We start from the raw sequence: 15947 nt of genomic DNA, 5'->3' as shown, positions 1-15947 counted from the left end.
TGGCCCAGCAGGGGGACAAGCTGGACGGGGGCCCACGGCAGGCAGCTTGGGAGAGCCAGCCGTTCTGAGTATTTGTAAATAAATACAGTTCCCCAACTTTCTCATGGTGTTTCAGAGCTGCTGCCGCCTCCTGCCTCTGCTCTCCCGCCTCTGTTAGCGCATCCACCCGGACCTGACCAAGCAGCCGATGCATTTTTGTCAAGCAGTGCCGGCTGCTAGGCCTGTTTTTCTATTTGGATAGCTGAACGGGCGCCAGCCCGCCATCTGTCGAACACGTTACGAGCAAGAGCTGGGAAAGGAGGTCCCGGGAGGTCTGAAGACGCCAAACATCCTCCCTCTCCCTTGCTGGCCGCCCCTCCCGAATGGCCTCCCCTTGGCTGGCTCAGCAGGGTGGGGACCACACGGGCACCGGCTGGTTGCTGTTAGGGCAGTGGAAACATCTGGATTCCCGGCCGGCCGGGGCCAGCTGGGAGCCAGGGCAGAGGGCGGAGGGCCGGCCGGGTGGGGCAGCGTCTCCCAGCTTCTGGAAAGCTGCACCACGTAGCCATGCACGGTGTCAGGCTGGGAAGAGGGTTCAGGGGTCCCTGGGGCCCTTGGTGGGGGTGGGGAGGAGAGGGAACCCCAGACCAGAAGAACCCCCCCCAGCTAACAGGCGCCTTGGTGTCACAGGTTCCTCTGGGCTGATCACAGGAGCCCTGCGAGCATGGACACTGCAGAAAGGCCCAGAATGACCTCCTTCACAGATGGGCACTCAGGCCACAGGGGAATCAGTGTTTGCACCCCGATTATGATCACGGGGCTAGTTGAGCTGGTGACCCACATAATGAGGACTTATGGTGTTGCTGCTGCTTTGTTGAGCTCCTTGCCTGATGCCCACAAAGCCTGTGTGCTGTGGGCCCATGGTCAGCCCATCCTGGCTCTGGCCTGTAATCCCGGGCTGGCCACTTTACTTCTTCACTTCTCCCTCCTCTGTGCGTGGGGCCATGCGAAGCTGTCTCTTGCCCCTGAGAGGGGGGTCGCTGCATCCCTGGCGACGCAAGAGAGGCCCGAGACCCTAGCCCCACGCTGGAGTCTGAGCCAGGCTGGCCACAGTTCCAAGGGTTCCCATATGGGCACAGCACATGGTGGGCGGTGCTACCCGTCTGCTCAGCCCAGGTCACAGACTGGAGGGAGACCAGGGTCCAGCCGCGGCCAGGCCGGGGGCACTCCCGCTGTGCTCCCCTGCAGCCTGTGTTCTTAAGTGGCCGGGGCTCCTGCCATGGGAGGGGGGCTCCCCGGGCAGGACCTCCAGGCCAGGGCTCTGGCCGGCACCTCATCACCAAGGCCTGCAGACAGAACTGGCTGCACCCCAGAAGCTCCATATCAAGGAGATGGACTCCTTGTCCTTGACAGTCTGCTGGCCCAGAGCCCCGGTGGGGTCACAGGCACAGAGCATGGCTGGCAGGCCCCTTAGTCCAGCTGGCCCCGATCACCATGAGAGCTACTGAGGCATGAACGCCCCCGAGGAGCCCTTGGGGACACTGTAGGCAGAGGGGAAACAAGGCCAGGGAGATGTCTCACCAGCCGCATTAGGCCCAGCCTGTCCTGCCTGACACCACATTGGGCTGCGTCTGGGCAGACAGGGGCTGTGGTGTGCGGTGGGTGGGGGGCTGCAGGCCTGCCTGGGGCCAGAGCCGGGGACGCCGGATGTTCCCTGCTCCTCCGATAAACATGGGCAGCTGAGCGGGCGGGGACATCTGCTGTAAATATTTGACCTGACAGAATGAGCAGGCTCGCTGTGTCCCCAAAGATGGGGACCGTGGAGTCAGCAGTCAGCGGACGGAGGAGGGAGGGAAGGGCAGGGCTCCTGATGAATTGCGAATGACTGCCAGATGGGCCCAAGCCCCGGCTCTGCTGGCGGCTGTCGTCCCAGCTCAGGGTGTGAGCACAGCAGGGTGTGGGCGGGAGGGCAGGAAGGAGGGAATGGAGGACGGATGTGGGGCGGACTAAGGTCCCCAGGTCAGGGACAGGCAGGGCAGCCGGGTGGCCCAGGGCACACCCAGCAGAGGCCAGGGGCTTGGAGTCCGATGGATGTGCCCCCTGCTCTCACGGTTGCAGGTGCCCACAGGGGCAGCTGCAGAAGAGTTTGCAGAGCGTGCCTCGTCTGTGGCGGTTTTAAATGCTCAGGTGGGGACACGCGACCTGAAGTGAGCATGTGCCCTGTTCACACGTCACCTCGCGTACCCCTCCCAGTGGCCTGAGGATGACTTCTGTTGCACGTGTGCAGAAGCTGAGTCAGAGGGGGAGCTAGCTGGGCCCAGGCTGACAGCAGCCTGGTGGCAGGGCTCAAACCCAGGAGCTTGGGACCCCCCGGAAGGCAGCCCCAACCAGGCCGAGTCACGCAGGTGCGCTGTGCCCAGAAGGGCCACATGGTCACATCTCTTTGGGAAGTGTTTCACCATTACCCTCCCTGGGAGACATGTGATTTCCCTTGTGGAGCCAAGGCCTGGAGAAGTACCACAACACAGAAGCGGGTCCAGGGGTTCTGGAACTACGCTTGTCTCATCTCTGTACACACACAAACCACCCAGCATTTGTCAAAACACAGATTCTGATCTGGGGGCTCTGGGCTGGGGCCCAGGAACCTGCATTGCTCACAAGCCCTGGCGCAGCCGTTGCCACGGGCCTGCCACCACCTCTTCCTGCATGGAGGGTCCACTATTTGTCTTCCACATTTGACCACAGGACCCTGTTCTCTCTGACACCCATGCATGGCTCTGTCTGCCCACCCACAGGACCCCCACCACCTGTCCCTCCATCTGTCCCGACCCTCTCCCTCCCTGTACTGCAGCCACACGCCCTCCCTGCTCCTCAAGCACAGCAGGCACTCTCCTACCTCGGGCCTTTGTGCACCATGTCCCTGATGCTTGGGAGGCTCTGTTCCTGCTACCCACCTGCTTCCCTCCCTCACCCTCCTCAGCCCACACCCAATCCCTCTCGTCTCCACCAGTCTGTAGCCATCATATGTTGACCAAGTGCCCTCCCACTGGAGCCTCGGTTTCAGGAGTGACTCTGCCTGCTGTGCTCACCACCATGTCCCCATGCCTCTTGCTGCAGTACCAGGCACATAGTAGGTGCTCAAATCACAGCTGCAGAGTGGATGAGCGTGTTTAACCAATGATGTAGGGGTGCCCAGGGTGCCCTGCGAGCATGGGGTCTGGGGCTGACGGATCTGGTCTGGCAGCTGGCGTGCAACAGATCAGCACTGCTCCCACAGTTCTCTCCAGGGTCCCGTGAGGGCTGAGGGTGGTGCCCAATCACAGATCTGGGGCTTCGTGGTGGGCCCTGCTACCAGAGGGGATGGATGTGTCCTTACCTTCAGGAAGGGAATGACGAATGGACGCAGAGGGAAGTTGGTGGCCTCTTGGAGCTTAGAATGGAACTCCTCAATGGTCAGCGTGGAGTTCTGAGGGAGGAAATACACCTCACGTTGGCCTGAGTCCAGTTGCCCCGCCCTAGGGTCGCAGCACGCCCCTCAGCACACTGCACGGCCCCACTTACCACGAGCCCCAGCACCAGTGTGCGCACACGCTCCCCGATCTCTGGGGAGATGTCGCTGCCAAACTGCTGCAGGGTGGTGAGAAATCGCTTGAGCTTGCTGAGTTGCCGTGCCCCACAGGCAGGGGGCAGGTGCTGTGTGGACAGCGAGGCTGTGGACGAGGTGGCTGGGCCATTGCTGAAGCCACTGGGCATGGATGGGGCACCGTTGACGGCTGTCGGAGAGTGGCTACCGTTCATCACTGTGGGAGGAGAGGTAGGCTGAGGACCAGAGCCGAGAGCGCGGGTGCATGCTGGAGCCCGCAGCGGTGCCATGGGGGCACCAGACACCCTTCACGGACATGTAGACTGGGGCTCCAGGTCGGCAGTGGGTGGGGCTGGCTGGAACATGGCCTCGATCCAGGGGCAGCCCTCGCTTAGCACCACCCCTCCAGCCTTGTTCTGGGCTGCACGGTCATGCCCTCTACAGACAGGGGGACACCACACTGGACCCCCACGCTGCCTGGCAGAGGCCTGCTTCCCGTCAGGCTACTCAGGCGTCCGTGTGAATGGGCAGAGGGGCTTCTCCACCATTAGGGATCTGCTGGCCTACATCCCCTTATCTGCGGATAGGTGGCCCATCCTTCCTGAAAAGCCAGGACGCTCACCTCTACCATGATGGTCCCAAGTGATGCCCCACTGCCTACATGGGCTCTGTCACCTGGGCTGATAGGGCTTGGGGTGCGGCAGAGGGACCTGGACCCCTGAGACAAGTGGGGTTGGATCCCGGCAGGGGAGGCTCCGGTGGGCTGCTGTCTGGGGCTGCCATATGCACGGGGGTGAGTGCACATGAGCCCTGGGCTACGTGTGGAGGATGGGCAGGGGACCTAAGGCCACAGAAATGAGCACTGCAGGGGTCACAGGAGCAGCACTGTTGGTCACTGGGGCCCCAACAGTAGGGTCAGTGTCCCTGGGCTGATGGACACCGTGCAATGTTGCAGGACAAGACCTTACCACTTAGCTTCAAGTGACAAGAGGGAAAGGCTGAGCCTGCACCCAGAGGTCAGGGAAGCCCTCCTGTCCCTGGCTTGCATCCCACTTCCCTGGCCTCAGGATCCCAAGCCTCAATGACTAGGTCTGCAGAGAAGTCAGGGATCGTGAGCTGCCAGGGCCCTTGGTGACAGTGGAGGGGGTCCAGATGTAGGAAGGGTGGCTGGCATTTCTGGGAGTCCTGAGGCTTGTCTGAGACACCCAGCGGCCACTCACACCTTGCCTTCTCAGCCAGCTGGCTAGGCACCTGCTCTGGCAGCTCCTCGTGTTCACATGCTCAGCCCCTTGCACGCTCACCAGCCTGCCCCTCCTCCTGCACCTGAACACGCTCCCTACATGAGAGTCTGAACCCTGTGCCCTGACACACGCCTTCCATTCCCCGTGGCTACCCCCTGCCTCAGCATCCTTACACACACTCCCACAGGCACACGTCATACACATTCATGCTTACACATGTGTGCACATGCACCCCACATGCAGACATATCCATGTACCCTCAAACCCACATGCACATGCACGTATGCACACGTATGCACACGCACACTGGCAAACACATGTTCACACACACCTCACCCGCTTGGCTGGGCTCTGAGGCCCATGCCTTGCCCCTCCCACCTTGTCCAGCTGGGTCTATGCACAGAGGTCATGCTGGGGAATCTGGGAGGGCAGGCAGCTCAGGACTCTGCTCCCTTAGGACGGAACTTCTCCGAGGCTCCAGCCCTGTCCACAGATCCACAGCTGAGACCTGGCAGCCTGTGGCGTGTGGAGATGGGGAGTGGGAGCTCCTTTACTGGGGATGGAAATGGGTTGCTGCCACAGTCAGCTCTGTGAAGTGGCTCCTCCCGAACAGCCAGAAATGTCTGCTGTTTACTCAACTTGCTTTGGATGCTGGAGGTACTACTTTGCCACTCCAGACCAAGCCTGCCCTGCCCATCCCGATCTGCAGACCCGTGTGGCCTCACTCAGCCTGGGACGGTGGGGGGCAGGCCCACATGCCAGCACCCTTCCCTGAGCTTCGGCCAGCTTGGGGCCTTGTCACACCCACCACCCCCTGCAGGCCCAGGGCACATGGCTCCCGCTGGGTCCAGCCCTGGGGCTTCACTGTGCCCCGTGGGCTCTGGAACCAGCCCACCCCTGCCCCCAGAGCCTTCCAATGAATGCCCTCTGTGAACCCTGACTCTGCTCTCTGGCTTTGCCTTCCCCAGACACTGCCCACACCTCCTGCTGCGATGACTGGCTCCTCTGTGCTGACCTGCTTGCCAGCAACACCTGCAAACACTCTTCCCCGATTCACTGAGCTGCACTGCTGGCCAAGAGCCAGGCACCCAATCCACAGGTGGCTAGGCGTACTATGGTCACACACACTCCATACACTTCCCTAGGCTCCCTTCATCCTGCAGGTTAACCCTGGCACACAGCAGGCCCTCGGCAGCAGACAGACACAGCTCTGCCCTCACAGGCATGTGAAGCCACCCAGGTTGGGAATGGATGTCCTGCCTGAGCCCTCACACCTGCCTGGACTGGCCCAGCTAGGTGAGAATGGGGGCCTGGCCTCAGTTACTTTGCTTGCAAATGGCCCTTGGCCTGACCCAAAGCTCGTGCCTGGCCCCCTTCTGCTCCACGCTTCCCTGGATAATAGAATCTGGGCTCTCCTCCTTCTACCAGGAGGAGTTGGAAATGCTCGACCCTGATTGCTTTTACATGTTGGGGGATCACTCATCAATAACTGGCCACTACTCAGCAGAAGTCTGCAACCACCAATTGCAGGCCAGGGCTGTCACCATCACAATGTGCTGTGTCCTCTGCAGGGACGGGCTCAGCACTCTGCCCCCTTTGCAGGACACACCACAGTCGGAGCCCATTTGCCCCCTGGTCTGAATGGTCTTGTAAGCACCTTCCAGGGCCTGGAAGTGACACGCCAGCTCTGCAGTGTCACTGCATTTGGGGGCTTCCCTCACTCTGCGATGGAGAGCAAACGTCAAAGAGGGGACTCTAAGCATCCCTGTCCCTCACCCTCGCCAAGGTGTCCAGAGGACCCCCAGATAGACCAGGAGACCCCACTGTGCTGCCTTTTTCTCTCTCACTGGGGAGCTCTAGGCGACCCCCCAGTGGACACTGACACACACACGCCCTGGTCAAGGGTGATGATAGCCACTGGCCATCACTGTAACCAGGCTAGGAGATGGTCTGCTGCCATGGGAGACCTCGCCACAGCAGGGGCTCACTGCTCGCGGCCGAGCTGGGCCTTCACCCAGGGTCTGGACCTTCAAGACACTTCTAAGCCTTGCGGCTGTGTAGACCCCCGGAGCCCCCACCCGGTGGCTGCCGCCCCAGCCCAGGCCTGACCTCCCTGCAGCGCTCTTACCAGCTTGCCCTCGGTGCCTGGGTCCTCCCGGTGGCCTGCCTGCCCTCGCTTGCCCGTGTTCCCTCCCGAGGGCTGCTGGACGGTCTCAGCAACTTGCTAAAGAGACGCCGAAAATAACTCCCAGCCACAAGTGCTTTCATTCCCACAACAGGTGTGTTACTAAGTTAGACCGCACACGTGTCCTCGGCCGAGGTTTGGGGGCACACACTAGCACCCCGTGGCTCCCTGAGCCCCAGGGCCTGGGCGGGGGTCGTGCTGGGACATGAGACCTGACAAGCAGCCCCTCCTGCCAGCCCCTCACCCAGTCAATGTGAAGCTCACTGTCCTGACAGTGCTGTAGCTCGGGGGACCTGCGGGGCACCGCAGCCAGGTCAGGCATGTCACACGATAGCTGGGCGACAAAGCATCTTGGGGCATAAATAACGCACACCCATTGCATTACCTCTATCTAGGGGTCTGGGGGCTCTGCGGGGCCACACCAGGCCGTGCAGCCACTGGTGCAGTGTTGGGACTGACCTGGCCATACTCGCTAGCTAACAAGCTATGAATGTGGCCTTGAGCTCTTCCTGTTATAGGCATCAGCTGTGATGCCCGAGACTTCGAGACAGACATGTCTGCTGGCGACCAAGCATCCAGTGTGTTCTGGGCCTCATGGGGGACCAGCAGCATCTCACGGCTCCTGGTCACTGCCCTTGGCACTAGGTGCTGGGTGACTACCATTTTACAGGTGGAGAAACTGAGGCACAGGTGTGGTATGTGCCCAAGTCACCCTGCCAAGAGGGGTAGGAGTGGGGGCCCGAGCCAGGCTGGGGCCTGCCCTCTAGCCCACCAAGTGACAGACCCTCTGCTGAAATTTGACCTCCCAACTCTCGGATCTGGGTCTGCCTTATTTACTCTGTCCTGTGGTTGGAGAAAGGATGCTCAGAGAGGCCACCCGCCTGCCCAATGCCACACAGTTCATGGGTGCAGGGCTAGTGTGACCTCAGGTCTGTGACTCAGGGCCCTGCCCCCTGGCCCTCTTCTCTCTGAGGGCAGTACTAACAGATGCAGCAGAGGCAATATCAGGGTGTGCAGGCCACGGGGTGCACTGAGTGGCCTTCTCAGGGCAGAGGATGCTGGGGCAGGGACCTCCTAGGAGGCCGCGGTTTTTGTTATTTTACTTACAAAGACAGACCATAGACCATTTTAAGCAGCCATGAAAACGGCCATGGGGCAGGGACATCGTGGGTCCGTCCTCTCCATCTGTAAGCAAAATAAGAAAAACACGCTGTCAGGAAAGCCAGGCGGGTGGGCAGGGCTGCCCCAAGGGCGCCCCCCATAAGCCCCGCCCCTCTGCCTCTGGACAGCAGTTCTGGGGGTTGGGACTCACCTCCTTGGGCCAGTCCATCCCCTCCTTTGGGCCTCAGACCCTCTGCTGTAAAATCATGGGGTTGTATGGGGGGCTCTTAGGGCCACTTCTGGGAGGACCTTCCAGAGCTCGACAAGCAATGCAGCATCTGTGTCAGCATGGGTGGGACACCTGGGTTCCTAAAGATCTTTCCTCCTGGAAGGTGCCCGGTAACCCCTTGGCACCAACCTCAAGGGACCTGGAACCCAGGCCGACAGGGCTTGAAGCTGACTGACAGACAAGCCAATGGTGGTTTAGAAACAGAGCCCAGGACTGAGCCACCGTGACAGGGAGAAGCACTGAGCAGATAGAGATGCGATTTGTCTGATGAGCTAGAGTGAGTAGGTGGGGGCCGTGGGAAGAGGGCTGGATCGCTGCAGGGAGACAGTGAGCCCCCTGTCACAGGGGGTTATCAAGGGCAGGATGGGCCTTTGAGGGCGTCTCTGTGAAGAGCAGCCCCAACATCCCGAGCCACCTCAGCTGGCCTGACCACCACCTCAGCCATACGCAGCTTTGCTGCAGGATGAATTTGTGCCAGGGGCGGTCATCAGGCAAGGAAAACCACAGCCCTCAAGTCGTGCCTCAAGGTCAGTCTCTGGCCAGCTTGGCTCCCAGGCTGGTCCTGGGGAAGCTGGGGAGGCTCTGGGCAGAAATCCACAGCTGAGCACAGAGGCTTCAACCCCAGCAGCCAGGGGACGGACGCAGTCAACCACCGTGGTCAGGGAATTCCTCAGGTGCAGGGACAACTCTGAGGCCCCCTTGGGGGCAGTAAGAGACCCAGATGGACACCCCAGAAGCCCACTGACATGAAAGTACCAGCTTAGAGAAGAAAGAACCACTGGTCTCTTGTGACCAATTTCTACGTAGAGCCAGGACCTCCACCCCAGAAATAGGAGTGCATGGGGCAGCAGGGGCACATGTGGGGCAAGAAGGCCATGAGGGGGACTCTGTGCCGCACACAGGCCCCATCCCTATACCCCACCTGGAACATCTGGTTCCTGGCCTGGTGATTTCAGGAACGTGGGTCCTGTACCAACAAAGAAAGTAGGCCGAGGGTGACGTGCCCTTCACAGGCAGGAACCGGCTCTTAGCCCTCGGTCAGACCAGCCAAACAGCCTGCTGACCTCCCTGCCTGGGAACTAGGCACTGGATGGTGGGGTTGGCATTTTAGGTGGGGCCCATGGCCTCGTTTCTTGGGAGCTGCTAGCAGTGCCATTAAATCAGCAGAAGCCTCCCCCCGAGGCCAAAGGGGGTTGGGTAGACAACTGCCTGGTGGATGGAGCCCGCCTAGGGTTCAGCCCTGGAGGGCTAAGGCCTCACAAAACAGGCAGAGGTGACCCTACTGGCCAGTAGCTGTGTGACAGGAAGCCCAGCCAGCCCCTGCCCACCACCACCCCCAACAGTGGCTAATGCGACCCCGGCCTGGGCACCGAGGATCACCAGAGTACAGAGCCCCTGCTCTCCTGGGGGAGGAGGCAGGGCCAGGCATTCATCTCGGTCCCCATTACACATGTTTACCCTGGCTCAGACCGGCCCCATAGGAAGAGAAGCTGGAAACTTCTACACAGGGTGGGGTCTTGGCTACGAAGCTCCTGTGTGTATAGGGCACGTGGGAGCAGGTGGTATGGTTCCACTTGCTGGACCATGGCTTGGAGAGGTCAGGAGGTCGGCTCAAAGCCAACATCCTACAAGTCTGGTTGGGACTTGGGTTGCCCGACTGTATAGCCAGCACCTTCCTCCAGATGTAGGCTGGGTCACAGCCAAGCCCCAGTGAACCTGGGCTGCCTTGCCTTGAATGTCAGCACCGGTATCCTTCATGTGCAGGGATGAAGGGAGCTGGGCCTGGTGGTCTCACCTGGGCTCTGGGTGGGTGGAAGGGTGTCTTACCACCACACTGAGGCACATGAGGCTCCTTTCCTAGACACACCCACTTTGCTTGGGTTTTAAACCTGGGGAAGGCTCCCCTGGGTGTGGGGCTTTCTGGCCTCTGGATATGCAGGGAGAAGGTGGCATGTGGATGCTCTCCATCACCCACCAGAAATGCTTAGGACACACCAGTAAGCCCCTAGTCTTGGGGGGCACGGAATACTGGACCTCCACTGGCCCAAGCCTGGCATCTCCCTCCCAAATGCTCAGGACCCCAGACTCACTGAGTCACCAATTTTTCTGACTCAAAGAACAGTCTCCAGTTGTGTTTCTGGACTGTGGAAGTCCACCCAGAGATGCCGTGTGTGCTGAGACACTCAACTGCATCAGTCACAGCCAGGGAGACACTGCCTGAAGGTCCAGTCGGACCGTCACATCTCTGGCTGCAGAGCCCTGGGCATCGGAGCCCGGTGCAGAGCTCCTTGGAGCCCAGGGCCGCCTCTGACAGGCTGTCCAGCCCTCAAGTAAGCTGCTGTGTGCTGGCAGGGATCCCCCTGTCCCCCTCTGAACAGCAAGCATAACAGCTAACTCTGATAAAACACTCACAATGTGCTGGCCGCTGGGTAAGAAACTGTATTAACTTACTTGTCCTCACAGCAGCTCCGTGAGGCAGGGACTATGGCGAACCCTGCTTTATGGATGAGGGACGCCAAGTCCAGAGAGGTTAAATTGCTTGCCCAAGACCACAGAGCCGAAAAGTAGAAGACTTAGGATTTGAACCACCAGACTCAGGCTCTGAGCCAGGACGAGACCCGTCTCAAGGGCCCAACGTTTATGGGTTCAGGGCAGAGGGCCCCCAGCACTGGCCTGACTCACAGTAGCTTGAGCCTCAAACAGCTCTGGGGGACATTGGCCCTGCCCACTCACTGCCCCAGCCCTGGGGTTACTCACTTGTGTGTGGCGTGAAGGAGGGGAGTCGGGTGGCCCCCTGCGATGCGGCAGGTGGTGGGGGCGGCATGCCGGGGGGTGTGGAGCGGGGCTGCGTCTTCACTTCTGCAGGTGAGTCGGGCATCGTCGCTGTCTTGTCCGTCCTGTCCACTGCGGGTGGCCACGGGAGCCCCAGGGGAGAGGAGAGAGAGATAGGCCTGGTGACGCAGGCTGAGAAGAAGAGAAGGCCCCGGCTGGGGGTGGACCTGCACAGCTGGCGCCCCAGGGGCTCCTGGCTCTGCGCCCAGCCAGGCCCAATCCAGGGCCCCATGTGCCCCCAGATAAACCTCAGCTGTGTGCCCAGGTGGCTGACATCCCACCCACCTGGGATCAGAGGGCAGGTGTGGGTCAGCCCATTTCAGGTGCACTGGAGGGTGGAGCTGGGAGAGTCCTGGGTCAGAGAGATGGGGCTGGGGTCCTCACTGGGGGAGCTTGGGTTTACCCCCTGTAGGACAGGGGGCTACATGCCCCCCCAGGCAGTGGCTTGCAAACACTGCCTCTGTCAGCATCCCCTGGAGAGTGGGTGCAGAGATGCCAGCCTCCTCACCCCCACTTCTGATGCAGGAGATCTGGGGAAGGCCCAAGCATTTGCACTGGTAAGGGTATAAATGCAGGTAGTTGGGGTTGCCCCTAGAGAAACCATGGTTCCCAGGACCCTGGGAGCTCACAGATGTCAACAGGCTCACCTAGGGGGAGATCTTCCCAGAAAGGCGTGGGAGGCAGACCCTCTGGGATAGCAAATCCCTAACCATCTGCTGGCCCAGCCAGGCAGAGGATGCAGTCAGCTTCATGCTACTCTAGGCCTGGCCACTCCATATGTGGTCCATGGACCAGTGGGTGGTGTGCCCCTAGACACTGTCAAGATTCCCATGTGGTCCCTGGTGCTCTGCTAAGGGTCAGGGCCCAGAGGGAAAGGCCTCTGGGTGAATCTGACCAGCCACGCAAACCCTGAGCCAGCAGCTGGCCATTTTCACAGCTGGAGGATGGCGAACCCTGCCCTCCTCCTCCTTCTCTATGTCAGCCAGCGCCCAGGTGGGCCGAGACATCACAGAGGCGGGATTTGGGGTGCCCAGCTGCTCAAGGAGGTCAAGGTGAGTGTCCTCTCCCTGCAACAGAGCCACTGCCCTGAGGTACCCTGCCAATGTCGATGGGGCCTCCCCCAGGGGCCGGAGCCATGGCTGGGGCTGCACACCTGTGAGCTGTCCCCTGTGGCTACATGTCATGTGTCTTCTGCCTCTCCCCCAGGGCCCCGCAGAACCAGGACAGACATGGACACATATGTGCGTCCAGGGCAGCCGGCCTCTGTGGGTGGTGATGAATAACGCTGACAGATGGCATTTACTGTTACCTCGGGCCCGATCCACTGCAGCCACTCCCCTCTCACCCCCTTACAGAGCAGATATGCCCATCGTCCATGGTGCCTGGTGGGGCTCTGACAGCCCTCTGCACCGCAGGGCCTGGGGGCTGACAGTGAAGAAGACCCCTCCCTGCCGGGCCCCCTGGAACAGGGAAGCAGCCGGTAATTAGCAGCCACCCAGGCCACGCCGCACCTGCTGTCCACTCAGCTGCAGCCACTGGCCTCTGGCCCGCTGGGCGCCCTGCCCCCCTGCAGCCCGCCTGTCAGGAAGCTGATGGCTGGGCACACGTGTGCTACAGCTGTGGGGGCCCATCAACACCGTGCCTGGCTGTGGGGCCGACAGCCAGTGCCTGGTGACAACCAAAGAAGGCAAATGTGGCCAGCCACCGTGGGCCACCCCTGAGTCTTACCCGGCCACCGGGGTCCCACGGGCAGGCCTGGGGGGGGGGTGTTGCAAACACACGCCAGTTCCAACTTTCCAAAGCCTTTCCACACTGGGGGCTTTGTTTCTGCCGCACCACCAAGGACCAAGCCTACCGCACAGGGCGGAGGGAGCCTGCCGAGCCCGTACACCTCCTCCCCTGGTGCTTGTGTGACAGGGAAGGGCCACTGAGGGCGAGCACAGGCACCAGGGATCTAAGCACCAGGTCGTGCAGCGCCCCCACCACCTTTGAGAATCTGGCTCATGGACACACTCAGCCCTGGGACACCCGCCAGGCCCTAAGCGGGGAACAGGCAGCGCCCTGCCCACGCCCCACGACCTCCCCTGGCAGAAAGGGAAGCGCCCATGGCAAGTGCTCATGGCTTGCTCTGCGCACATGACAGTCATGACTCCTCATTCTCACTGCAGCCCTGGCAGGGGTAGGGGGGCCCTGCTAGCCCCGATTCATAGGCACAGAGGTGCCAAGGCCACACAGCAAAAGCAGGTGTGCCTCTGCCGGCCAGTGTGGGTTTGCAGGGTTTTGAACCCTGCGTGTTCTCAGTGCACATTGTTCTTCCAGAACAGGTGGCAGGTCTGGGATTCAGACTGAGGCTGCTGGGTGAAGGTGGGGATGTAAGCCCAGGTGCACAGTACAGGACCACAGGAGTCCCCTGAGCCGTGAGTTCCGGCTCTACTGCTTTCTGGCTGTGTGGCCCACGGTCAGTCCCTTCACCTCTCTGAGTCTCCTTATGTCCCTATCGAGGGGTGGCCATCTGTGCACAAGTGCTCGGTAAAATTCAGCGGAGGTTTATAGAACAACTTGTGTGCTGGGACCTCAGCACAGACCCCACCCTCGGGGAGGAGCAGAGGTGGTACAGTGATGCCGAGGAACAGCATGTGTGGTGACGGAGCAGAGAGCACAGAGGCAAGAGTGTTCAGGGAGTCTGGGTGAGAAGCATGAGTGGTGGCAGGTGCATGTGGGCTGACTTTGTGCAGACAGAGGGAGGAGCCACTGAAGGCTCTGCTGACACCCTTCAGCAGCTTCCACTGTACATGGGCCTTCCTGTCTGATCCAGGCCACCCCTCTCACCCCTCCTGGGCCCCTAGAGCAGCCCCCCACCCAGAATGCTCCTGCCTCCCGGTGGCTCAGCTCTGGTCTCACTTCCTGGGGAGAGATGCACCCCCACGTCAGCCCTTCACCCTCGGGATCGTCACCCGACTCTGGGATGACCTTGCTTCCCGTTCCACACGGTCAGGTTCCTGTGGGGGGTGTGTGTGTGTGTGGAGACTTCCGGAAGGCTGGACTTTGCACACATGGGCACAAGGGCAGGATGCAGGGTGGATGGAGACCTGAAGGTCTCTCCATGCAGAGGGGTTGGGGGGGAGGGTTGAGGTGGAGGTGCCGCTGGGCAGGGACAGTGGGGGTGGGTCCACCCAGGGCCCAGGCTTGGAGGGAGCTGGATGCCGCCCTCCCAGGACAACTCACTGCCTCAAAAGCAGGCCCACAAACTGGCCACCACCTTGGGGTGCAGGACGGATGGAAGGAGACAGGGAGAGATGCTCTTAGCAGGGGGCTGGCACCCAGCACAGTCACATAACAGGTGGTGGGGGCTATTGCTGCTGCTGTGACCTATCATCTCCTCCCCCTCCCGGAACCCCAGGCTGTGGGGGAGCCCCGGCCAGCCTGTAGCAGCTCCGCCTGACCAGCCACAGCCTGTGTGCAAACAGTAAGGAGCTGCGGGACAGGGGCTGCCTTGTTCTTCCGGCTCTGGCTCCCCACCCTGCCCCCTCTCCAGACCCCCTTGCCAAGCCAAGGGCTGCTCCCTGGGCCCCCGAGACTTGCAGCGAGGCTCAGACTCCCATGGCTCTCACTGGTTGGGGGCTGTCTTGGCGGGATCCTGCGCCCATGAGGCAGCATACACAGGAGCTGGCCTCAGCTCAGGGTGTGGGGTGCAGTGGGAAGGCCCTGCCATTGGATGCTTGGTGCCAGAAGCCAGTGAGGGGGACAGTCCCGCTTTGTGTTAAGGCTGCCAGGGAGGGCTGGCTCAGCTCCCTGGCGGCGTCCTGACCCCGGCTGGAAACCCCGGTGGGCCCCATGAGGCTGCTCTTCCCCGCTCTCCCTTCTCAGGTCAAGCATCCCCACCCAGTGTCCTCATGCCCATGCTCTGCATACAGCATTGGGTAGAACCCCCACAACGCAGCCAGGGCCCCACATGTCATGACTGCCAGGGTCACCCGGCCTGGGAACAGTAGACGCGGCCTGACCTGTCCACTGAACACCACCTCGGCCTCTGTCTCCCGCACTCCTGATTCTGGGGTCCTCTGAGACTGAGTCTCATTGATTGTCCAGCTGACGGCGGGGGCTCCCCTGGACAAGCTCCATCTTAGGGGGCTCCAATTAGGCAGATCTGGTCAAATTTTCTCACGATTTTAACATATAAGAGGAGTATCCACTGCCCCTAGGTAGGGCTTAACACCCGCTCCCCACACATCAGCTCATCTACCCTCAGGTCAGGAAAAGCAAAGAGACCCCAAGGACTGATCTTTACAGGAGTTGCACACTATAGACTCATACTGCGCTCACTCAGATGGTGAAGCAGCGGCTCAGGGAGGGTAGGTGACTTGCTCAGGCCTCAGAGCCGGAAGCCCAGAGCCGGAGCTGCCCTGGGAATGCCACATGGGATCAGAGGCTCCTCATTCTGAGTCAGGGTGGATGCCCTGGGCTGTCCCAACAGGGGCAGGCACGTGTGAGGACCATCTCCCATCTGCATGGAACTCCTTCTGACCCTGGAGCATCCAAAAAGGAACGAGAGCCAGCCACCAGCATCCCATGCCCTCCCCGCCAGTCCTGTCAGCAAAGAGGGGCAAGGCACCCCGGTTCTTCCCAAGCAGCCCATCAGGGGCCGCTGGGTGAGTACAGAACCCTGCCCTAGGGAGGTGAGGGGCCAGCGACAGGAGTAGAAGCAAGGGAGCATGGAGTCTGGACCAGGGACATGGA

At 61.0% G+C, this 15947-nt stretch overlaps 1 protein-coding gene across 7 annotated transcripts in view; it reads right to left on the bottom strand.

Moving 5' to 3' along the window:
- Positions 1–15947, bottom strand: part of CBFA2T3 (CBFA2/RUNX1 partner transcriptional co-repressor 3) — a 91607-nt gene that overhangs the window by 15362 nt on the left and 60298 nt on the right. For 5 of the 7 annotated variants that reach the window (XM_025427103.3, XM_025427106.3, XM_025427108.3 and 2 more), the window contains 4 exons: positions 11136–11282; positions 8096–8173; positions 3541–3779; positions 3356–3445 (listed from right to left, as the gene is read on the bottom strand). In XM_025427103.3, coding sequence (XP_025282888.1) covers positions 3356–3445; positions 3541–3779; positions 8096–8173; positions 11136–11282 — 554 coding nt within the window. Of the gene's footprint in view, positions 1–3355; positions 3446–3540; positions 3780–6931; positions 7051–8095; positions 8174–11135; positions 11283–15947 lie in introns of those variants that run through there. The other 2 variants (XM_035715834.2, XM_049110594.1) reach the window with 2 other exon arrangements.

The sequence above is a fragment of the Canis lupus genome, chromosome 5 (assembly GCF_003254725.2).
Source record: "Canis lupus dingo isolate Sandy chromosome 5, ASM325472v2, whole genome shotgun sequence".
Lineage (NCBI taxonomy): Eukaryota > Metazoa > Chordata > Mammalia > Carnivora > Canidae > Canis > Canis lupus.
The sequence above is the reverse complement of the archived record's forward strand: the minus strand, read 5'-3'. Positions and strand labels throughout refer to the sequence as shown.